Raw genomic sequence first — 24,769 nt, forward strand, 5'->3', positions numbered from 1 at the left:
TAACTTTATGGTAATTACTTTCAAGTCTTTTACCTCCCTTGTTGAACACAGCTTTGTAAGGACAGAGACCTAGCCTACCCTGCTTACCCGTAGCACGAGCCCTGTATATGAGATGCAGAAGAATTCTGCCTCTGGCTCTCTCTCAGGACCTCCTGGTCTGTTCTGCCCTTCAGATATCGTGGACGGAAACCTGAAGTCCATCATGAGGCTGGTCCTCGCTCTGGCAGCTCATTTCAAACCTGGCGCTAGCAGGACGGTGAGCCAAGGGAGGGATTCCAGAGCCCCTCTGCAGAGTCACCAACCACACTGTGCCACTGCCGTGGCCCAGGGAGCAGCTGCTGCTCTGGCCGACGTGTGTCATGACATGTCCCGGTCGGGACGGGACGTCTTTCGATACAGACAGAGGTAAGGGTGGAAATCCGGGCACGGGCACTGAGCGCTGTCCTCTGATACTGCTTCTGTTACATGGTGCAGTGCAGGAGAGGGAACTTTCAGCCAGACAGCCCCACGTCACAGGAAAGAACGTGGAGTGGAGGCTGGGGAAGGCACTCCAAAAGACGGCCTTTTCCTCGGAATTGTTCCTTTTGCGGTTAGCAGAAAGCAAAGGAATCATGTGTAACTTTTTGCTTTGGTGCCACACTTTGAATAGAAGCCTTTGCCACAGTGTGCCTTCTTCCCATGTGGAAGCAATGTTCCGGTTCATCTGGGGGAGGCTCTACCCTGGAAAGTATCCAAAGGGCCGAAGTGCCCTAGGAAATGATTTGGAGGTTGTGTATCTGCTAAGGGAGCGCATGACCTTGAGCTGTTACAAAGATTGGTGAAATTCCTTGTGTTGTGTCTACCTTCCCCACTGCATTTCAAGTGTCTGATGGCAGAGGTTCGGTGTACTCACCTTCTTGGTCAGAGTGGCAGTCAGTTCTGCTTGAGGGGGCCTGCACTGAAGGGCTGATCCCCCACTGTCCTGTGCCTGTGCTCTGTGACTTTAGGAACAGCAGCATGGATGAGGAGATTGAGAACCCATACTGGAGCGTGCGGGCGCTGGTACAGCAGTATGAAGGGCAGCAGAGGTCCCCGTCTGAGTCCAGCTGCTCCAGGTATGGTGGCCTCTTATTCTTTACTACTGCAGTTCTGGCAGAGAGCTAATTCTTGGGCATTCTCACTCAGGGTTCTTGGCTCCAAGAAGCAATACAGCAAGCAGCAAGGCACCAAACCCCTGTCTCTTTCCTCAGTTTGGTTTTAAAGGGATAGTTTTTAGCATGAACTGCCTTGTGATTTCTTGCTAGCAGGAACGTAGGGTAGGGGTGCTGGTGAATTTCCCAAATACACACTCTGTGCAGTCTCAGTGCCCATGCTTAGCTGTGACCACATGGGGGTGTGTTTGGACCAGGCCCAATGGTTGAGATATTTGCATATTGATTGCAGTGTCTATGATAGCCAGTTCCATTGCACTTTGAGTCTGAGTACACTCTAAGTTATGACTTCAGAAGGCTGAATAAAACTCCTTGCAAGAGAGGAAACTGGACAGCATTATCTGAGAACATTAGAGTGTTTCCAACTTTGATTTATAAGGCTGGGACCCGTGGCAGATTAGTAGGCATTTGAGTGGGTGAATGTTGTTTGTGACTCCAGCTGAAAGGCTGTCCATATCTCATCGAGCCGAGTGCAGAAACCAAAGCAGGACATTGCTCTAATAAAAACCTGGCCAGTGCTAAGCATGGTGGTAGAAAAAGATTAGTTTTCTGGCTCTGTAAATCATATTCCCATAAACACATCCCCAAATCACATTAGCTTATTCATTAAGTTCATTTCATTGCTGAATCACATTTATGCTCTAATGACCTTTCCTCTCTTACCTCAGCCCAGAGTAGTCTGTTCTATTTAAGTCTAATTGTTCTTTATATATTTTGTATCTTTGTTTTCTTCTTCCTATTTCTTTTCCACATAAAATTCCATCCTATTTTGATGGAACGTTTCCTACTTTACCAAGGCCATATAGATTGCTTTCCAGCATTTTAGTATTCTGGTAGCCTTGTTTAACATAATTCTTGTATTTAATAGGTGTGCTTTTTATTTTTAAAATTCACATAACATAAAATTAACCATTAAACATTTTTAAAAAGATTTATTTATTTATTTGAAAGACAGAGTTACAGAGCAAGAAGGAGAGACAGAGAGAGATCTTCCATCCACTGTTCACTCCCCAAATGGCTGTAAGGGCCAGGGCTGGTCAAGGCCAGAGCCAGGAGCTTCTTCTGTGTCTCCATATGGGTGTAGGTGCCCAAGTCCCTGGGCCATCTTCTACTGCTTTCCCAGGAGCATTAGCAGGGAGCTGGCTTGGAAGGGGAGCACCCTGGGCCCTTTATGGGATGCCTACATTGTATGCAGCTTAACCCACTATGCCACAATACCAGCCCTGTATTAAACTTTTTTTAAATTAGATTTTTTTTTAAGATTTATTTTATTTATCTGAAAGAGTTACAGATAGAGAGAGAGAGAGAGAGAGAGAGAGATGTCTTCCATCCACTGGTTCACTCCCCAGTGGCTGGAGCTGAGCTGATCTGGAGCCAGGAGCTTCTTCTGGGTCTCCCATGCAGGTGCAGGGGCTAAAAGACTTAGGCCATCCTCCGTTGCTTTCCCAGGCACATTAGTAGGGAGCTGGATTGGAAGTGGAGCACGTGCCCATATTCCCAGAATGTTGGCACTGAAGGCCAGGGTTTTAACTGGGTACACCACAGCATTGGCCCCCTTGTATTAACCATTTTAAAGTATTCAGTTCCGTGGTCATCCATCATAATGTTATGCAAGCATCACCTCTATCCAGTTGGGAAATACCTTTGTTACTCCAGAAGGAAACATGTCCCTGTTACACAATAGGTGTGCTGTTCAGGAGAGAATCTGAACCATTGCTTCCTTGCTTGCTGCTTAGACTATCACTTGGTACAGAATCAGAGTGGCTCATTGTGTATCTCTCTCTGAGCCTGCTAGTGCCTGGTGAGTTAGAGAAAGGAAAATAAGACAGTTTGGGCTTCCTTCTGAGAGCACCTGCTTTCTTCCTCCAGGCACTGTGGGGGCGGGGGGTGCTGTGTGACTGTCAGTGAGGGGTCTGCTGGAAACCAGGCTGCTGTGGGCTACCGGTGACAGTGTTCTAGGTGAGGGGTCGCAGGAGACTAGTTTGCATCCCCTTTCCTGTTTTTGCCATTTTCCTTTCTTGCTGGCTCCTGACTCAGCTCTCGGGGATGCGCTGGCTTTCCCTCAATGAGGCCCTGGAAAAGAAGGAGGCTTCTCATGGTTACTGGCAGCGCTGCAGGCTCCCGCGTGTACGCACCCTAACCCCCAGTCCACCTGGTGGGCTATGTGACCCCTGAAGGAGCTGGGAGACCTGGGAGGTGGCTGGCTCAGGATGGGGGAGTGGCCCAGAAGATAGGAAAGATGGCCCGTGGTGTGTCATCCCCTCTCCCTGCTGCTCCAGAGACGCCCTGGCGAAGCCCTGCACGCCTGTTGCTCGGTAGACCTCGGGCCAGCCTGTCGCTGATAGCCAGGCGAAATGATCCTTAGTGGGGGGGGGGGGGGGGGGGGAGGGACACAAAAAACCACAACAGCAGATGAAACGCCGGAGGGGAAGGTGGGAGGAGATGGCGCTCGGCGGGTTTCCCGGGGAGGGCTGGGTCTCCACCCTGCCTGCCTGCCCTCCCGCGGGGGTAGCCGGGCGAGCTCCACTCGGAGCAGACCTGTCGCGACTCCGCGGCCGCGAGGGAGGGGCGGCGTTAAAAGCAACGTTTCAGTGCCAGCGTCTCAGCACCGGGACCCCAAAGCCCTCCAGTGATTCCGCCGGCCCGCGGCCCCTCCCCTGCCTGTCCTGGGGCTCGTGGTTACCGCCCCCGCCCGGAGCCGGCCCTGTCCCCGGCCCGCACCCCGACCTCTGCCCAGAGCGGGCGGCCGCGGAGCGCCAGCTTGGGTCCGAGCCCAGCGCTGCCTCGCCGCGTGTGACAGCCTTGAGAGGGTGGGGAGGGGAGGGCGAGAAGGGAGGGACTGGGGAGGCGGTGCAGAGCGGGATCGCCTGCACGCTCGCCGCCGGGGGTCCCGACGCGCAGCCCGAGCCTCCGGGAGCCTCTCTCCCGGTGGGAGATGGGTTGAGATGCCTGCGCCCGGGGGGATGCCCGGTGCCGCGCGGCCGCGGAAAGCGAGATGCAGCTGCCAGGGACCGGCCGCCTGCGAGGGGAGGCGGCTTCCGCCGAGGCCGGGCTGCGGCAGAGTCTGAGCTGCCGGGACAGCGCGCTTCTCACCCGGGAGCATCCCAGTCTCTGGGGTGAGACGCCTGCCGCTGCCCTGCCTACTTTCTACGGCCATCGGGGCGAGCAGCCCTGCTAGTTGGCCTGCCTGTGGAGTCGTTCTTCCCGTCCCCACCGCGGGGAGACATGCCCGAATTGGGGAACGGTGTGACTCCCCGCCTCCCGCTTCACCCAAGGAAACAGGCTTGCTGAAGCCGGAGCCAGGAGGGGGACCATGGGAGGGACGCAAGTCAAATGGTGAGCAGAAGCCACTTTGGCTTTGGAGGTGGGGGGCATGGGTGGGAGCAGGGCCAGGACTGGGGGATGCTGTTGGCCAGAGTCCGGTGGTGATGGGTGGGGCGCTTTATTGGGGAGCACAGGCTGCTGGCTTGGGGTTGTCCCTATAAAATAAGGTGGGTTTAGGAAGCCGCAGCCAGCCTGGGGGAAGAAGTGTCCCTTTACTCTTGGGTGTCTCTGGTGAGGGTGGGCCCTACAGGAGGAGACAGGACTCTTATTGCCTGTTACCAATTTAAAAAACTGATTAGCGTCCAATTTGGAAGTGTCTCTGCTGGGGAATTGCTTGCCTCCTAAGTTAAGATTGGAGAGATGTCAGATGTCTGTGAATTAAGAAGGGTATCAGTCATTCTCTGACCTCCGAAAGGATTATGATGGCAAGTGGGGGCGCTATTTGTTTATAAACTAGGACTTTTATTTAAGTGAATCAGAGAGGAGCTTAAGTCATCTAATTAATTGGCATTAAAATACTTCTCTGTGACTCGAGGTAGAGGATTTAATGTGCCTTCCTCATCTGTAAGGTGCTTAGGAAGACAACAGGATGCCTACCTTGACCTGTGCTTCAAGATTTTCCTCTCTCCAGTCCTTAATCTTTTGGCTTGGCCACCTAGTTTCAGGGTCTTACCTCTCTGTGGTCTCACCCTGGCAGCCTCTATTCGAGGAAAAGAAATGTTGTTTTCCTTCGGCTGCTCTGCCACTCCCCTAACGGGGTTGGGTAGCCAGACAGCCGCCTCCTTCTGCCCTTATATGGGAGACAACCCTTAGGAGGGAGAAGGTGGGACTGAGCATGCGTCTGTGCTTTTAGGAAAGCAGTTTCCAGCATCCTGGGTTCGCACTGTGCACCCCCTTTGTCTCACACATACCCACTGTGGTCCAGCCAAATGCAGGCAGTGGAGCATGTCAACCATAGCACCTTGTCAGCTGAGAAAGTGTTGTTTTCTTATTTCTCAGAGGAGCAAGCTGTTGCAGGCTTCTTTCTGCTCTTGGATTACCCAGAAGGTAAATGCTGAGGCCTGAGCAGTCATAAATCTACTCTCCTTATAAAAGCCCTTAGATGGGGGCTTTCCAGCAGCTAATTGGTGTTGGTTCGGATGTCAGATTGCTTAGGTGGTGAAGGATAGCTAAGAGAGTTCTGGGAAGTGCTGAGAGAGTTCTAGAGAGCAGTCACGATTCCTGAATACCGCTCGCTCCTCCTCACCCCTCTTGCCTGTTTGGGTGGTCGTTCTGTAGATGTGGTTTTCAGCAACTGTCTTTAGTTTGAAGTAGTTCCACACTTTCAAATGTTCTCTGTGGTTCTGAGCAGGAAGAGACTATATCCCTGACTGGGGTCATTCCCACCAAGGCTCTTAAACCCTGGATGTCGAAGAGGATGAGATGTTAGCCCTCAGGCTCTTCACAGCTCTTGAAATCTCTGGCTACCCCCAGTTGTGCTCGTGGTTTTATGCTGGTTTCCAGGAAGATGCAATGTTAACTCCTGATCGTGGTTGTGAGGATTAGCCTGGGAGACTTCAGGGGCACATTAAGTGGGTCAGTGAACCCTAGACACTTTCACTGTTGTCTGGGTGATAGATTTGGAAAGAATTCCTGAGAGGGGGCTGGGCTTGCAGACCCCTAAGCCCCTGAGATTGTTTCAGTGCTGATGTTCTCGAGGTGCAGCTCCGAGAGAAATGGCCCCGCTGCCTCCTTTATCTCCAGGGCCTGGAAGCATCAGCCTCACATTCCCTTCTCCTAGATTTGCTGTTCTGGGGATTTAGCGTTCCACTGCCCCTGAGGATCGGAAGAGTTTGTTCCAAGGCTAGTAGTTATATTGGGACTTAAGAAGTACTGAGAGGTTTCTGATGACAGTTTGAAAATACAGCAGAAGTATAAGTAACTCTTTGATTGGAGTATATCCAGTAAGCTTTTATTCCCCTTGCCCCCAGCAGGTTTTCCGCTTTGACACATTACCCTTCCGATCTTATTGTAGCTGAATCGTTGATATATCCCTGTACCTCTGACCAGTCTGGCAGCATATATACTCTGGCAATTTCTACCCCTGGACCTCCCACAAGCTACCCTCAAGCCTGTCCCTCGATTTGGGATGAACTCAGAGCTAATCTGCTATGATCTCTGGCTGATATTGTTTGTGTGATATATGTATATTGGAAATAGAATTTCCTTTCAGTTCCGAAAACTACTAAGACACACACTGGCAGCAGACTCTGACAGAGCCAGGAGATGGTATTGGTGGTAGTGGTGGGAGGTAAATAAAACAAAATGAAACCTACAGTTCTTGAAATGCTGGATTACTCATCCTTCTGATAATTCGCTTCTCCATCGATTAGGTGTAAAGGCAGCCTTGTAAAACAGACTTCCTGGACCGGGCTATTCATTCATTCAACGAGTTCATCATTCAACAGATAGTTGTTCTTACTATGGGCTAGGTACTGTGTCGGGCATTAGGAGTAAGATGAACAAGAGCATGTCCCTGGGATAAATTATGGAAGTTGCCTTCTACACAGTTGTTGGTAATAATTACTTCTCTTCCTTTTTCTTTGATCACAGCCTGACTTCACCCAGTCCCATCCACAGTGCAAAGAGTGAATCCGTTATAACCCAGTCGGAGAAGGCAGATTTTGTGATTATTCCCCCTGAAGGAATAGAGAACAGAACAGGTACTGTCTCTCTGGCTCAAGAAACAGCTCTCATGTTGAAGAGTATGGAGGAGCCTTTAAGCTCCTTGGCCTTCTCTCTTTCCATGGTCTCTATCTGCAGGCTTGGCTCAAGGGCTCTAACACTTCTGAGTCAATTAATGTGGTTCTCCTCTTGCAGAATGTCATTTCTTATGTCCTAGCTATCAGAAAACTTGTGGTAGCATAGATGGGCCTTTCCTTAGCTGGCTGCAAATGAATTAAGAAGTAATTTTGGGACAGTTAAGAAGCCTTACTCAACAATTTTTTATATTTATTTATTTATTTGAAAAGCAGAGTTACTGAGAAAGAGGGAGAAAGAGAGAGACAGAGAGAGAGATTATGCATCCACTGGTTCGCTCCCCAAATGGCTGCAACAGCTGGGGCTGAGCTAGGCTTAAAGCCCAGGAGCCTGGAACTTCATCCAGGTCTCCCATGTCAGTGCAGGGGCCAAAGTACTTCGACCGTCTTCCGCTGCTTTCCCAGGTGCATTAGCAGGGAGCTGGATTGGAAGTAGAGCAACTGGAACTTCAGCCTGTGTTCATATGGGATGTTGGTGTTACATGTGGTGACTTAACCCACTGCACCACAACACCAGCCCCTCAACTAAACAATTTTTATTACTCTTTTTATATACAAATAATGTCAATACTTTTCTCACTTAGATTTGAAATATACAGTATGAAATGTAATATTTATGAGAACATACAGAGAGCTGTATCCATATCTGGCTTGGTTGAGGGTTGTAGAAAGAACCACAAAGAGCTTCCATTGTTTGGACTTATTCCTCTGTCTCAATTGCTTTCCCTTTTCTTACCTAAACAGAGAAAGAAGCATGGAAAAAAAAAAAAAAAAAAAAAAAAAGAAGCATGGAAGACGCAAAGCATGAGATTGAGATAGAATTTTATTCAGTCATAGGGAAGTAATGCAAGTAACACCCTCCAAAGGAAAACTGGAATTAAATCCTTCCGTACTGTGCTCCCCCGAAAGCCCTGGCATTAGTCCCAAAGAGTCTGAAACTCCTGGAGTCTGGGGAGGGAGAGGGAACATGTGTTCTCAGCCAGGCGCCACTGGGCCCATGTATTTTACCTCATTTTTGTACTTCTCTGAAGAAACTTGTTGAAAGACTTTTAACCCTTCTGTATTCCATAATACAGTTTCAATGGCTGTGCATACAATTAGTCAGGATAAAGTAGAGGAGGAAACTAGAGTTAAGAGACCTTCAAGACAGGAAAATGAGACAAAACCAGGGAGAGAGATTTAGCACTCTGTGTAAGTATACTTTTACTAGCTTGTTTCCTGTGTGACTCACCCGGTGCTATATTTGAAAGAGGTTCAGTTATGACTGAATAGTCAAAGAAATATTGAATCAAGGTCTCCCCTCTAAAGCTCTAGAGTAACCAAGAGGAATTTTGTTTTCATTGCATTTGACAGCTCATCTCCTGGCAAAATCAGCCTCTGGAAATCCTGTTTTAGGGAATTAGGAGTAAAATCTATGTGTTCCATACCAAGGCTCTATCAGCGAGTCTTACTGCTTCTTAAGGATTTTAAAGAGGCTAAATTTCCCCCCACAAAGTACTGTGTCTGGGAGGCTGGAGCCAGTTCTTTATGCATCACAACCCCACCTGGTGGAAAGTCCAGGTTGTGCTGTGAGGACAGGTTCAGAAGGCAGTTGTCCCCAGCCTGTGAACGCTTTCTGCCGGAAATAGTTTTCTTCAACATGAACTGTGCTGCTTGCTCCTTTCATTTTGTAGAAGAAAGAGATTCTCCATTATCCCGAGACTGGAGGCCAGGGAGCCCTGGAACCTATCTGGAGACCTCATGGGAAGAACAGCTGTTGGAACAACAAGAACATTTAGAAAAGGAAATGGAAGAAGCAAAGAAAATGATATCAGGACTACAGGTAGCTCTTACCCTCGTAGTTTGTCCTGGGTGCACCTCTTGATTGTTATCAACTGAAAGTGAACTGATTTTAGTTTTATGTGAGGTTAGAGAAGAAAGGAAAGTTCAGATGGAGGAAGTAGGACCCAAAGAGCGAAATTCCTTGTGTGAGCACTTTAAATGGACTTGTAGATTGTTGTTTGTAGCAAAGCTGTTAGGATTTTCCCGAGCCCAGGAGTCACTACTGATCCCTCCCACACCCTGGTTCTGACTCCGCTTTACAGGGGGGTTTGTCTCCTTTACGCGGTTACAGACCTGCAGTTGCAGCTGTCGCAAAGAATTGCACTGTAAATAGTTAGAATTTTCTCCTAGGAATTCTCCAGCGGAAGAGTGTAAGAGCCAGAAGCGCTGCCAGGTTTCCATTTTCCATTAGTCGAGCTAAAGGATTTCATCACTCCTGTTGCATTTGCAAGTGGATGCCAGGGCTTAGTGATCAGGTAGAAGAGGTTTTCCTTGAGCAAAAAAGCCTTTCAGTTTTCCCTGTACCTGCAGTGTCAGCTCAGCAAATGTCCCTCAGAGGACTGACTGACCCACTTGACATAGCTCCCACCTGAATGGTCTCCTCTGTCCTCTCTCTGCGTATCTGTCTGTGTTTGGGGGAAGCCTTGTAGTGTGCTGATGACCCTGAAATTGCCTAGGAATATTCCTTTCTGTTTGTGCTGGGAACCGTACTGCTTCTGAATTGTGAAATATTTATGGATAGGTAAACAAAGCCCACATTATGTGTGTGGCTCTGACAGCCGGCAGGCGGTGGAGGGTGTGCTCCCAAGCCAGCCAGCAACAGGGTGGGGACACAAAGGGTTCCTGGAGAGAAAAGGAGATTGGTGCTGCAGTAGAACAATTTGCATAATGTATACCCCAGGAACTGGGAAGGGCTGGGGCAGTGTTGATTGCCGAAATAATCCCAAAGAAAGTTGTTGGTTTTTCCCCATTTATTCTGTATTTTAAGAATGGCTGGCTTTCAGATCCCTTTTCTGCCATTTCTTTAAAGAGTACCTTAAGGGGATGTTTTTGTTGTTCTGTGTTTTAATAGAAGGTATTCCTGTAGAACATTGGGATTATACCCAGCCCAGGTTTTTCCACAATAATTTGCATTATGGAAACATAGTTATCCATCAGTTTGGCTCTCAATTTGGTTTACATTTCTTATTCTGGAAGAAATTTGATGGCAGATTAGATAGAAAAAGAAGAGAATTGACAGGCAGAAAGTCAGCATCTTAATATTCACTGCCAACAGAGGAGTTTTAATTCACAGCCACATGATCACAATGAGAATTCAGTTCCATTGTAGAATACAAAAGGGCTCACAGCATCCACTGGGCTTCTTAACTCTTTCAGTGATGAACAAGTTGCATGTTAAGCCACAGCTAGGATTTCTGACTTATTAGGTGCCTTAGTTAGAGGCTGTTGAGCGGTTTGACATTCGAGTTGATGTTTCTCTAATGTTGCTCTCCCTTAGCTCCCTACAGCCCACTGGCTTCTTACCCATGACTATGCCTTCCACCATGACTCCAGGGGCTAACCAAATTCACTTGCTTTTTTAAAATTTTCTTATTGCTGTTTGGTAGGTAAGCCATTGTCTGGATTTTAAAAGTTCATTTTGATGAAATTATGTTATATTTATTGAAATAGGACTTACCCTGGACAACTCTTTGAGGCACAATTGTGATATCAAATAGAGACTATTTCTCATTCTTTCACAGAGCTAACAAAGTCTTGTGATACCTACCTACCCACAGGGGAAGACCCAAAGGATTTTTGTTTATTTATTTTCATGTACTTGAAAGTGGAGTGACAGAAACAGAGAAAGATACAGAGAGATAGTACCAGTGCTGTGGTGCAGTGGGTTAAGCTGCTGCCTTTGAAACTGGCATCCCATATTGGAGTGCCATTTTGAGTACTAGCTTCTTTACTTCTGATCTAGCTCCCTGCTAATGTGCCTAGGAAAGTAACAGATGATGGTCCAAGTACTTGGGCCCCTGCCATCCATGTGGGAGGCCTGGGTAGAGTAATAGGCTCCTGGCTTCAGCCTGGCCCAGTCCCATCTGTTGTGGCCATTTGGGGGAGTGAACCAGAGTATGGAAGATTCTCTCTCTTTCTCTTTCTCTCTTCACCTTTCAAATAAATAAATCTTATAGAAAAGAGAGAGGTTTTTCCATACTCTGGTTCATTCTCTAAATGCCCACAACAGCCAGGGCTGGCCCAGCCAAAGCCAGGGGCTCAATTTGGATCTCCTATCTGTGTGACAGGGGCCCAAGTACCACAGCCATCACCTGCTGCCTGTCAAGGTTTGCATTATCAGGAAGCTGAATCAGAAGCAGAAGCAAGACCTGATCCCAGGTACTATGGTATGGGATGTGAGCATCTCTGGTGGTGGCTTAACCCAGTGTGCTACAACATCTACTCCAGATCTAAGTTTTGTGAACCTTGAAGTACTCGTATGTGATTTGGGAGGCCTTCTTTAAGAGTAAGATTACAAAAGTATGAGTATAATATTAGGTGTAAGGTCTTGAGAGGGGCAGTGCAGTAGGAGCCTGGACTTGAACTTCCTTGGCTTCAGGGTAAATCTGCCTCCCTGTTCTACCCACTAATGGCCTAATAAAAACAGAGCTTGGTGTGAGGAGTTGAAATGAATGAGGACATCTTTGTGCAAATGTTTTCCTTCTTGTTCTATCCAAGTTGCCTTAGGGAGTAAAAATGAAGAATTATTAAAATAAAAATCAGGCAAACCAAAGTCAGTCTTCTAAATGTATTCTAGATTAATTCCCCATCATAGACTTTTCTAAGCCAGGATAATTCTGCACTGCTTTTAGATCACATTCCATCTGGTAAAATTTAGTGCGAGCCACTCCAGTTTGAAATGTGTCTGTTATTTCTGAAGGGAAGGTTTGTTTGTTTTCCTCTGAGGCCAAGAAGTCTTAGAGCAGTGGATTCATGTGCATCCAGTGAGATGAAAGAGGCCTAGAGTGTGGGCCTGGCACAAGGAGCCAGTTCCAAGGGGAACAACTAGAAGGATTTCAGGAGCAAAACTTACCAAGGAAATTTCTAAAGGAAGCCAGGTTGAGCTTTCAGTTCTGGTGAGCTTAGCAGGCCAACTCTGGCCTAAGTCATCTGCTGGGGAGTTAAGTTTCTTTCTGCCTTTGTGGTTATTCAGGCCTTACTACTCAATGGATCCTTACCTGAAGATGAACAGGAGAGGCCCTTGGCCCTCTGTGAACCAGGAGTCAACCCCGAGGAACAGCTGGTGAGAGCTCCATCTTCGGTGACTGGGCATTACTTCTGGTTATTGCATTTGATGTATTTTTAGCATTTGATCTGCTGACCCTGTCTTCTTCTTCTTCTTTTTAAAAGAATTATTTATTTATTTGAAAGGTGGAGTTACAGAGAGAGGCAGAGAGAGAGAGAAACAGAGAGAGATAGAGATATCTTCCATCCACTGGTTTACTCCCCAAATGGCCACAATGGGTAGAGCTGTGCAGATCTGAAGCCAGGAGCTAGGAGCTTCTCCCAGGTCTCCCACATGGGTGCAGTGGCCCAAGCACTTGGGCCATCTTCTACTGCTTTCCCAGGCCATAGCAGAGCTGGATTGGAAGTGCAGCAGCTCAGTCTCAAACTGGTACCCACTGGAATGCTGGCACTGCAGGCGGCGGCTTTACTGGCTATGCCACAGCGCTGGCCCCTGACCCTGCCTTCTTGAAATGTACTTTTCCTTGACTCCCATGCTTTGCTTTCCTCCTGCACTTTTTTAAAATTTTTATTTTTTAAAAAAAGATTTATTTATTTATTGAAAGACAGAGTCACAGAGAGGCAGAGAGAGAGAGAGAAGTCTTTCATCCCCTTGTTCACACCCCAAATGGCTACAACAGGCAGAGTGGGGCCAATCCGAAGCCAGGAATTAGGAGCTTCTTCCAGGTCTCTCATGTGGGTGCAGGGGCCCAAGGACTTAGACCACCTTCTGCTACTTTCCCAGGTGCATTAGCAGAGAGATGGATCAGAAGTGGAGCAGGGGGAACTTGAACTGGCGTCCATATGGGATGCTGCGCAGCAGGCAGCCTGTGGTGGCTTTACTGGCTAAGCCACAATGCCTCCCCCACCTCCTACACTTTTGATTGCTCTTTCTTTTGTCATTCATTCAGTCACCAAATATTTGTTGAGTGCCAACTATGGGCAGCCTGTTTGAAAGTGCTGGAGATATGGTAGTGAGAAATCAGACCTATCCTTGTAGAGTTTCATTCAGGTCTCCTTTGAAGCTTCTCTTTGTGCCAGTGGTTTCACTGTTGGCGCCCCTGGGTGTTCTGCTCTGGGCTCTCACATGTTTTACATGCTCACTGGGTCACTAGGGCAGTATTATTTGCCTCCATGGCATCACTCTGTTCCCACCTGCTTCTCATTTATGTATTTCCAGCTCAGTGCTCTCCAAGAAATTCAAGATTTCTTTATGCAACTTACATAATTTCCTACTGCTCATCTCCACTTGTATGTCCATAAACTCAATTTCAGTGAGTCCTCATTTTAAGGCTTTTTTATAGTCCATTAAACCACCAAAGCTACTTGTCCCTTTGGCTATCTGTTTCAAATCTGTGTATCCAAATGCCCCAAACAGAAATCTGGATACCATCCTGAACCTTTTTTTTTTTTTTTTAAGACTTATTTATAAAGTAGAGTGACAGAGAAAGAGAGGTAGAGACAGAAATCTTCCATTCTCTAGTTCATTCTCTAAATGGCCTCAACAGCCAATGCTGGGCCAGGCCGAGGCCAGAAACTGGAACTCCATTCTGGTCTTCCACATGGGTGTCAGGGTTCCCAGTACTTGGGCCATCTTCGGCTGCCTTCCCAGGTGCATTAGCAGGAAGCCAGATCAGAAGTGGAGCAGCCTGGACTCAAACTGGCACTCCAGTATGGGATGCTGGCTCTGCAAGCAGTGACTTAACCCACTGTGCCTCAATGCCAGCCCCTCCTTGAATCTTTTTTGATCCTTTGCTATATATCCAGTCAGTAAATTTTAACAATTTACACTTTTAATATCTTCATCTGATTTTTTCCAATCTCACAAGTCACTTTGTTAATTCAGGCCTTCATCTGGTATTCTAGGACCTTCTAACTGAATTTTTCTTATTTCTTTCCTGTCTTCCTCTGATTCATTTTCTCTAATACAGCAAGAATAATTTACTTTTGTTATTCTAACAAAATACCTGGATCAGCTAAATTTGAATGAGAAAAGGTTATTTAATTCACAGTTTTGGAGACACAAAGTCCAAGTGGCATAGCTGCAGGCTTTGGCTCTGGGGAGGGGCCCAAGACATGTGACAAGGCATGTTTACAGGAAAGGTGGCATGGCAAGCTAGGGAGCAGAGAGTGGTAACCTAAACTCAAGCCATTATAACCTTCCTATGGGAACTCAAAAGGCCACTTAAGAACTACCTTCTGAGGCACTCGCACAGTGACATAAGGACCTCCCACTAGGCCCTACCTCCTAAAGATTCCCCCCACCATGGGGACCAAGCCTTTAATGCATGGACCTCTGGGAGACATTCAGCATACAAACGATAGCATTACCTCATAGGCGGACTTAATTTTGTCACCTGTCTACATGAAACTTTTCATTGGTTCCCTATTGCCCTCACTTGCCCTTAGTGATCTGGCCCCTGCTTTCCTCTCCAACTTCATTTCTTGCCATTTTGTCTTCTTCATACCCCACCTCTGCATTTGACCACACACACATAAATTCTGAGCTTTATCCATATTGATCTACTCTGGGCACATGCTTCCATCAGAGGGCAGGATTTGTTTGCTGTTACTCTATGTGTCTAGGAGGTGCTCAATAAATATTTGTTGACTGGATGGCCTCTGAGCTTCACAGCATATGAGCATAAACTTTTTTTGTCTTTATTCAGATCATAATCCAAAGTCGACTGGATCAGAGTATGGAGGAAAATCAGGACCTAAAGGTATGTTAGAACGTGTATATTTTTTGCTTTCAGAAAAATTATGGGAATGTTACAGACTATACTCAGGATAGTAACAGGGGCGAGAAAGGAATTGCCATGTTGGCTGTATCTGGCCTTATTATGTCCTTAACTTGAGAGAGAGAGATGCAGCCCAAATATGTCTTAGAGGTAACACCTTTCTAATTTTGGTGGTAATAGATATCTATATCATTGTTGACTATACCTTTTTATATGTTTGGAATATTTCCTATTATTAACTAAAATATTAATTAATATAAACTAAAAGAAGAAAAGTGGATCCAATGTAAGTGTGGTCTTTTTGATGACTACTTTCTGTTTTCCAGAATCCTTAAAGAGCAGTGCTTCTTCTTTTTATTTGAGTCACATGTATATGGCTTAATCCTTTCCCAATAAACATGCATAAACATACTCCCAGGCCTGAATTCTTAATAGAGTAACTCTTGAGCCTCTCTGTGGAAACATTAAGAATCCCGTTTTAGATATGTTAATACAATTGGAAAAGAGAATAGGGGCTGGGTTCTGGGTGTGCTTTTTCTAAAATCTGTTTCCTAGTAATAATAATATACCTGTATTTAATCTATTTTAAGGGAGGGTTAATGATGTGGCACTTAATTATTAGATCAAATGTGCTTTTATTTGGACTGCAGAGAATACCTCCTTAGAGAATCAGGAGTACTGCGACTCTTTGCTGAACATCAAGAAGTGGGATAGCTATGCAGTCACTGGAGCAGTCATATTTACTTATGCTCATATATTTGAGTGAAAGGGGTTTAGATTATTATGATTGGATTTTCCTGTTGGTGGGGACTGCTGACTGTGGTGAGCCTGGGTGTTCTCCCTTGGGGAGACTCTTCTCTGCCTGGCAGGGAGGCCAGGGTGCCACCGAGAACCATGGGCTGGGTCCTGGTGTTGTTTCTACCAGCCAGCCTCTACTGGTTACTGAGTCACCCCTCAGTAGAGGGTTAATTTTTCATGGAATGGTCAACTGGGTTTTGTCTTCTGGCTGACAGCGTGAGGTAATGCGTCTGAAGCGACCCAGATGCCTCCATCTGATCTAACTATATTTGGTTTGCAGAAGGAGCTGCTGAAGTGCAAACAGGAAGCCAGAAACTTGCAGGGGATCAAGGTAAAAAGGAGACACCTAATTCTTTAACTAAAAGACTGCAAGGTATTTGTTGGTGAGGGGTGAGAGCTGAGCAGGATAGTTGGGATTTGCTGGGGGCCTTTAACTGGCCCTTTGCCACTGGTAAAGAAAGGATGTTGTGAGTGGAAGTAACACATGTTGACCCCTGTATGTTTGTTTTGCTGGGCTTATTTCTGGTAGTTATATATCAAGATGCTGCTACTTCCCTCTGTGGCCCTCGATTGTGTCTGTTTGTAAAATATCCTCTTCAGTTTGAAAGAGTATCCTTTTAAAAGAGATTGTAATTTATTTAATTTTTAAATAACATCCAAGTGGATAAATGTATAAAAGGGTAAACAGTGAATGAAGACTGCCTGCCAGCCCTGTCCCCCAGTCACCCGTTCTCTTTCCATGAGGCAGCTTATCAGTTATAAGCAAGTATGTACGCATATCATCTCCCACATTTTTTAAAAAAGATTTATTTATTTGAAAGGCAGAGATACAGAGAGGCAGAAGCAGAGAGAGAGGTCTTCCATCCACTGGTTCACTCCCCAGATGACTCCACGGCCGAAGCTGTGCCGATCTGAAGCCAGGAGCCAGGAGTTTCTTCCAGATCACCCACGCAGATGCAGGGGCCCAAGCACTTGGGCCATCTTCTACTGCTTTCCCAGGCCATAGCAGAAAGCTGGGTCAGAAGGGGAGCAGCTGGGACTCGAACTGGCGCCCATAGGGGATGCTGGCACTGCAAGCAGTGGCTTTACCTGCTATGCCACAGCGCCAGCCCCCTCCCCCACATTTTTTTTTTTTTTTTTTTTTGACAGGCAGAGTGGACAGTGAGAGAGAGAGACAGAGAAAGGTCTTCCTTTCCCATTGGTTCACCCTCTAGTGGCCGCTGCGGCCAGTGCACTTCGCTGACCCGAAGCCAGGAGCCAGGTGCTTTTCCTGGTCTCCCATGCGGGTGCAGGGCCCAAGCACTCGGGCCATCCTCCACTGCCCTCCCGGGCCACAGCAGAGAGCTGGCCTGGAAGAGGGGCAACCGGGACAGAATCCGGCGCCCTGAGTGGGACTAGAACCTGGTGTGCCGGCGCCGCAGGCGGAGGATTAGCCTATTGAGCCGTGGCGCTGGCCCCTCCCTCACATTTTTACCCACATTATAATATACTGTAAAAACAGCCTGACAACTGGTTCTTCTTTTTTTTTTCCATTTAGCAATGTATCTTAGAGGTCATTCTATTTCAATATATGCTGACCTTCCCAGTGTTTCTATGGATGTACAGTGTTTCAGTATGTATCTGTATGATCATTTATTTACTCAGTCTACTATTGATAGTATTTTGGTGATACAACAGTGAGCTAACTAATGAAATTGAATGTATTTGATTTCCCTCAAGTAGGAGTACTCGTATATCTGCTGAATAAATACCTAGAAGTAGAAGAGATGTTCTTTTTTACTTTAACGATTTATTTATTTAAAGGCATAGTGACAGGGCCTGGCATTGTGGTATAGTGGTATAAGCCACCACCCATGATAGTGGCATCCCATATGGACGCTGGTTCTAGTCTCAGCTGGTTCTAGACTCAGCTGCTCTGCTTCTGATCCAGCTCCCTGCTAACACTCCTGGGAAGGCAGTGGAAGATGGCCCAAAGACTTGAGCCCCTATCACCCACATGGGAGACTTGGATGAAGCTCCTGGCTCCTGGCTTTGACCTGGCTCGGCCTTGGCCATTGCAGCCATTTGGGGAGTGAACCAGCAGATGGAAAGTGTGTGTGTGTGTGTGTGTGTGTCTCCCTCTCTCTGTCACTTTGCCTTTCAAATAAATAAAATAAATCTTTAAAAAGCAGAGTGGTGGAGGGCAGGGGGAGTTAAGAGAGAGAATCCACTGGTCCACTCCCCAAAAGACCTCAACAGCCAGGTCTGGCCAGTTTGAAGCCAGGAACTCCATCTGGGTCTCCCACACAAGTGGCAGGGGACAAAGCACTTGGGTCATCTCTTGCTGCCTTCCCAGGCACGTTACCAGGGAGCCGGATGGAAGCGAGGCAGCTAGAACTTGAACTGACACTCCCATGTGGGATGCTGTCCTTGCAAGCGGCAGTTCACCTGCTGTGCCACAGTGCCAGCCCCAAGGTTGATTTTAATGTGCTGCTTTCCCTTAAAGTGTAACTGACTTGGACTAGCCTACAGTGTAACTATAGCACTTTCCAAAGTATATTCTGAGCCTAAGAGCTTTGAAACTTTTCAAAAAGCAGATAAACTCTGTGGTCAAATAAATTTAAGAAATGCCCTACAGGCTTAAAGACTCAGTGAGTAACAGCATATTACTCACTGTTAAAGAAAGATTAAAGGAGATCTGTCATAAGGACGTTTGCCTAAAACGTTTAGAATTATTAACCACAGAGGCCTTTTCTCCCATGGAATTCATCAGCATCCCTTGGAGCACCCTTTGGGAACCACTTCTCCAGACCATAGATGCCAGGAACCTCTTACACTATATTTGCTTTATATTGTTATGCCAAACTGCACAATTAAGAATGGGCTTCAGGAGTGGGCATTGTGGCACAGTGAGTTAAACTTATGCTTGCAATGGCCATATCCTGTATTAGGGCACCAGCACGAGCAAGTCCCATCTCCTTTGCTTCCAGTCCAGCTCTCTGCCAGTACTCCTGAGGAACAGCAGGTGATGGCTCAAGTACTTGAGTTCCTGCCATCCTTGTGGGAGACCTGGTTGGAGTTCCTGATTCCTGGCTTATTGCGGCCATTTTGGGAGTGAACCAGAGGATAGCAGATCTCTCTCTCTCTCTCTCTCTCTCTCTCATTTTCATTCTCTTTTTCTGTCACTTTGCCTTTCAAATTAACCAAACCAAACCAAACCAAAATGTGCTTCCACATTCTCCAGAGCTTGACCATTTCTTTGCAGTCTGTGAGGAGAAAATTGAGGACAGATGTGCTGGAATGAAGCCCTAGTCCACTGGTTCAATCTGAAGTCACCATGAGTGGAGGAATGTGTTTGGCTGACCCTTTGAGTAAATATATCTAGCCCATCTTCTCTTAGGCATGGCAGGAACTAAAAGGGTTCAACCTGTGGGAAAAATAGCCTAACACTGGTAAGATCCTAGGAGACTGGCAAGAGGGACCATCAGTCCAGTTCTGATCAGTAGAAATGTAATTCCAGCCCTGGTCCAGAATGACCACTGGAAGCCAATTGAAGTAGAAAAACAGCAAAGTTCTAGAAAACAGCATGAGAGGGAATCCAGGGATTCCAGGCAGCAGGAATAGGGCCTATCCCTCTAGGAAAAGGGAACTGATAAAAGAAGTACAAGAAAAAAGACCTAACCTAGATTATTCATATACCCAAAATATAGATGAGGAAGCCAGGATAGGAGGAAGGAGAGTACACTGTCCAAGGTCAATGTCACAAAAGTAGTAAGTGGTAGACTTGTAATTTGAATATAAGTTTATCTGATCCCAAAGACCACTCACTGCATCCCCCATGACACCTAGGACTCTCAGAATTGAAGCAAGGGTAGGAGTCAGTAGTAAGCAAAGGGGAAATCAGATTGCAGTCAGCCTGATAGGATGATGGGTAGGATTTTCCTTTAGATGCTAGTGTCCTTGAGGAGGAGAGAAAAACCCCTGCTCGGCTCCCTGTGAGAAGATCCTTATTGTCTTTTGGTCTCCCACTTGGAATCAATTCTGGTTACACAGTAAAGGAATTAGTACCTTTCGGTAATAACTGGCTGATTAATTTAATTGAGACCACAGTAATTAGTGTGCTCTTTCCCCCCAGGATGCCTTGCAGCAGAGATTGGCTCAGCAGGATACGTCTGTTCTGCAGCTCAAACAAGAACTACTGAGGGCAAATATGGACAAAGATGAACTGCACAACCAGAATGTGAGTTCTGTGTGTGAACTCTGACCTTGTTGATACCCACGAACAGGATAGGGTACTGCATGAAGTGCTCTGGGGTCTCCCATCTTCGTCTCCCTTCTCTTGCCTCTGGGAGGCCTGCCCTCAGTGTCTGCATTTTATTCTCCATCAGACTCATCTCTTTTCTTAGGTAGAAGCCCATGTCAGGCGAGGTGGCAGGGTCTTTGAGTCCTTCTTCAACCTTGGTGACAGTGAGGCTAAACTGTGGCTCGAATAGTGATTACCTCACTAAAGACATAAATAGAAGCCATGTATCTTTCCATAATCATACCCTCTTCATGTTGTATACTGTGACTACCAGCATTAACTCTGATTACTGAGTAGCTGGTGCATTAGCTTTTTATCACTCAAGACAAGTTTTTTACGAAGAAAGGAGGTTTACTTTGGCTTACAGTTTTGCAGTTCACAGTCCCAGAATGGGTGGCCCCATTGGCTCAGCTATCTGATGAGGCCAGAGGATGGCAGTGGCAGAATGAGTGCAGAGGAGGGGTCACATGGCAAGCCAGGGGCAGAGGGAGAGCCGCCAAGCCCGACTCAGACTGACGTAATCTGCTCTCTCATGAGAAGTACCTTCTGAGAGCCTGGCCCTCAATGAACTAAGGAACTCCCCCTGAGAGCTGCCTTCTAGACAGCATGGTTGGATCAAGTCTCCACCAGCCCATGACTTTGCGGCTTCAAAGTCTGCATGAGTTGGGGAGCCAAATCATGTTCAAATTGTAGCAGCTGGGTTCCTTAAGGATTGGTGGACAACACCTGCATGCCCGTGACTTGTTCCTCTACTCTTGCAGGTGGATCTACAGAGGAAGCTAGATGAGAGGAATCGGCTCTTGGGAGAATATCAGGTAAGAGTGCCTATTTGTTGGTTTGAAAATGACTTCCCTCTGACCCACCTATGATTGCTGTGGCTCAAAGAGTATTTAAGTATTCTGTTCCACCCTAGCTTTATGGAAGGAAATCTGTTTCTGTCCCTCTTGATTCACTGTCCCTGAAGGAAAGATACTGTAGTTAGGAGAAGGAGAAGTAGGAGTCTGAAGCCTCGTTCTTGTCTTACCTTTATCTCTAATCAGCATGGATGGCGCAGAGTGGCCTTTAATGGGGGTTCCCTTCCAAGAATCCTCAGCACTGTGTGAGACTGATGCGGCATGTGAAGTCTTCCTGGTATAGCTTGAGGAGAGGACTGTTCCTCCTAGGGCTCTACTTTACCGAGGCAGAAACTGCATTGCAAAGGGGGAACTGCTGAGTGTCCTTGGTTTTGCCACACATCTGAAAGCTTTGTCTCTGTTGCAGAAAGAGCTAGGGCAGAAGGATCGCCTCTTGCAGCAGCACCAGGCCAAGTTGGAAGAAGCACTCCGGAAACTCTCTGATGCCAATTACCAGCAGGTGAAAACATTTAGCCACTGACATTCCTTCTCCTTTGGTCAGAAGTCCTTTTCTAATTGGGTCTGTGTCTTGCAGGTGGATCTAGAACGGGAGCTAGAACACAAAGATGTCCTTTTGGCTCATTGTATGAAGAGAGAGGCAGATGAGGTAACCTAGAACCCTTATTGAGGCAAAGAGGTTCTGTTTCTGACTGAGAGCTGAACCAAGGCTGCAGGCCGCTTTGTTAGAAGACTCGTGAGAGGGTCAAGCGTTCCTGTAGGTTCCAGGATAAGAAAATCTATTTTTAAAACCCATCTTTACCAAACACTTCCACATTTTGTGACCTTAACTTGCTTACTTTCTGAATCTTAGAAATAATACTCATATAGGAAAGGTAGATAATAGCAACCCTCTCTGTCATTATGAAGAATATGTAGGATAATCCACATGGATAACTAAATATAGTCCCATTAGGTCCATCTGGAACTGAGTCCAGCTCAAAAAGGTTGTTCTTATTTTTTGTTACCAAAGCAAAGGCAGGAGGTGCTAGGGCAGTGCTCTGAGGCCCTCCAGTGACTCTGACAGAACCTAGGTTGGAGGCCTCTGTAGACTGAGGTTCCCATATCATTCACTCTGCATCCAGTGTGTGTACCAAGCACTAAGTGTAGCACCAAAATGGCATTGAGCAAAAGGGAAAGAAATGTGCACTTGTGAGACTTACATCTTAATAAGCAGTAAAAGCGTTAACTATATACAATGTCAGGGAGAGAGAAAGAAAAAAACTAAGCAGGACATCGTGGTTTGGAATTCTCTCTCTAACAAGCACCATTTCTTCTTGCTACTATAGGTGACCAACTACACTAGTCACAACTCTCAAAGCAATGGTTTTCTCTTTCCAACGGCAGGAAAAGGAGCTGCTTCGATCACCCACAGAGGGGTAGGTTCCCACGAGTTGAGTGTGGGCCTGCCACTTGTAGCTAAAGCTGGAAGACCCCAACCATCAGCAGTGGACTAGGCTGTTTATATTAGTTACCTGATCCCTGCCTCTGTAGTGTACATAAAGATCTAAGGCAGTTATACAAAATTAGGAATTAGTGGGCAAACGTAGGCCTGCTTTTGTGGAGTAACATTTCCTACAGATCACACCTCCACCAAAGTGAAAGGTCTGCTCTGGATTCCTCTCTCCTCTGTTTTCTTGAGCCCAGTGGTTGGGACACACACAATAATATGGCAGTGGGCTAAGCCAACGGCACCTTGTCTCTGCCCACAGAGCACTGACCTGCAGCTTGTTCGCGATGCTCTCCGCAGCCTGCGCAATAGCTTCAGTGGCCACGATCCTCAGCACCACACCATCGACAGCTTGGAGCAGGGCATCTCGAGCCTCATGGAGCGCTTGCACGTCATGGAGACACAGAAGAAGCAGGAAAGAAAGGTACTTCTTTCACTCTGGTGGCTCTCTGGGGCAAGCTCCTGAGCAAGCCTGGCTTTAAAATGTTAATGTTGTGGCTGAAAGAGTAAAGCAACCCCTGTTCTACTTCAGTCCAGTTCCCTGCTAATGGCCTGGGAAAAGCAGCGGAAGATGGCCCAAGTACCTGGGCCCCTGCCATCTACATGGGAGACCTGGGTGAAGCTCCTGGCTCCTGACTTCAGCTTTGCCCAGACCTGGCTTTTGTGGCCATCTGGGGAATGAACCAGTGGATGGAAGATCTCTCTCTCTCTGTCTCTCCCTCTCTGTAGCTGTGACTTTCAAATAAACAAATAAATAAGATTAATGAAAAATGTTTTAATGTAGATGAAGGCCACACTAGAAAATATAAGACCTTGCCAAACAAATAAATCCAATATAAGACCTGGCTAAAAGCTTTTCTCTTTGTTTTTCCTCTCAGTGGAGCAGACTGTTCATCATGGTATAACAATCCAGGGAAAGAGTTTATGGTGACTCCTGCTCCAAGCAACTGCATACCCATCTAAGGAGCTGTTGTTCTTGATATCCCCTCCCCTCCCAGGTCTCCCTTTGCTACTTCTTCCTCTTTCCCCTCCTCCCCTGTACAAGCTTGGTATGGGATGAGAAAAGTATGTAGAAAATGCATCAGAAACTATAAAGCATTTTTTTTTTTTTGACAGGCAGAGTGGACAGAGAGAGAGAGAGACAGAGAGAAAGGTCTTCCTTTTGCCGTTGGTTCACCCTCCAATGGCCGCCGCGGCCGGCGCGCTGCGGCCGGCGCACCGCGCTGATCCGATGGCAGGAGCCAGGAGCCAGGTGCTTCTCCTGGTCTCCCATGGGATGCAGGGCCCAAGCACTTGGGCCATCCTCCACTGCACTCCCTGGCCACAGCAGAGGGCTGGCCTGGAAGAGGGGCAACCGGGACAGAATCCGGCGCCCCGACCGGGACTAGAACCCGGTGTGCCGGCGCCTCTAGGCGGAGGATTAGCCTAGTGAGCCGCGGCGCCGGCCATATAAAGCATTTTTTTTAAGATTTATTTATTTATTTGAAAGTCAGAGTTACACAGAGAGAGGAGAGGCAGAGAAAGAGAGAGAGAGGTCTTCCATCTGCTGGTTCACTCCCCAATTGGCCGTAATGGCCCAAACTGTGCTGATCAGAAGCCAGGAGCCAGGAGCTTCTTTCAGGTCTCCCACACGGGTGCAGGTGCCCAAGGACTTGGGCCATCTTCTACTGCTTTCCCAGGCCATAGCAGAGAGCTGGATTGGAAGAGGAGCAACCAGAACTCGAACTGGCACCCATATGGGATGCCGGTGCTTCAGGCCAGGGCATTAACCCACTGCACCACAGCGCTGGCCCCTATAAAGCTTTTTTTAATTTAAAGGATTTTATTTATTCACTTGAGAGGCAGAGTTACAGCCAGAGGGAGGGAGAGACAGAGAGAAAGGTCTTCCAACTGCCAGATCACTTCCCAAATGGCCACAATGGCCAAAACCAGGAGTCAGGAGCTTCCTCCAGGTCTCCCTTGTGCATGCAGGAGCCCAAGCACTTGGGCCATTTTCTGCTGCTTTCCCAGGTCATTAGCAGGGAGCTGGATCATAATAGGAGCAGCTGGGACATGAACTGACACCCATATGGGATGCCAGTGGTGTAGGTAGAGGCTTAGCCTAGTATGCCGGTCCCAACTATAAAGCCTTTTATAAATGTACATGAATATTGGGATAAACATGTTCAATTTTATAATACCATGGAAGAAGTTATAGAAAAGTGTATAATT

The 24,769-nt window shown here is 47.0% G+C and overlaps 1 protein-coding gene and 1 long non-coding RNA gene across 14 annotated transcripts in view; one reads left to right on the plus strand and one right to left on the minus strand.

Annotated features, from left to right (window-relative positions):
* Positions 1-24,769, plus strand: part of DIXDC1 (DIX domain containing 1) — an 88,788-nt gene that overhangs the window by 43,915 nt on the left and 20,104 nt on the right. For 10 of the 12 annotated variants that reach the window (XM_070078086.1, XM_070078092.1, XM_070078084.1 and 7 more), the window contains 13 exons: positions 174-405; positions 987-1,094; positions 7,107-7,216; positions 8,986-9,134; positions 12,327-12,416; positions 15,067-15,120; positions 16,217-16,267; positions 20,051-20,155; positions 20,980-21,033; positions 21,479-21,571; positions 21,647-21,718; positions 22,398-22,487; positions 22,821-22,982. In XM_070078086.1, the coding sequence (XP_069934187.1) occupies positions 174-405; positions 987-1,094; positions 7,107-7,216; positions 8,986-9,134; positions 12,327-12,416; positions 15,067-15,120; positions 16,217-16,267; positions 20,051-20,155; positions 20,980-21,033; positions 21,479-21,571; positions 21,647-21,718; positions 22,398-22,487; positions 22,821-22,982 (1,370 nt within the window). Of the gene's footprint in view, positions 1-173; positions 406-986; positions 1,095-3,880; positions 4,527-7,106; positions 7,217-8,985; positions 9,135-12,326; positions 12,417-15,066; positions 15,121-16,216; positions 16,268-20,050; positions 20,156-20,979; positions 21,034-21,478; positions 21,572-21,646; positions 21,719-22,397; positions 22,488-22,820; positions 22,983-24,769 lie in introns of those variants that run through there. The other 2 variants (XM_070078093.1, XM_070078125.1) reach the window with 2 other exon arrangements.
* The window catches only part of LOC127483215 (uncharacterized), a 31,216-nt gene continuing 23,174 nt past the window's right edge, over positions 16,728-24,769 (minus strand). For both annotated transcript variants that reach the window (XR_011390668.1, XR_011390669.1), the window contains 3 exons: positions 22,830-22,942; positions 21,227-21,664; positions 16,728-16,923 (listed from right to left, as the gene is read on the minus strand). This is a non-coding gene — a long non-coding RNA (uncharacterized lncRNA). The remainder of the gene's footprint in view (positions 16,924-21,226; positions 21,665-22,829; positions 22,943-24,769) is intronic.

Source organism: Oryctolagus cuniculus, chromosome 1 (assembly GCF_964237555.1).
Source record: "Oryctolagus cuniculus chromosome 1, mOryCun1.1, whole genome shotgun sequence".
NCBI lineage: Eukaryota > Metazoa > Chordata > Mammalia > Lagomorpha > Leporidae > Oryctolagus > Oryctolagus cuniculus.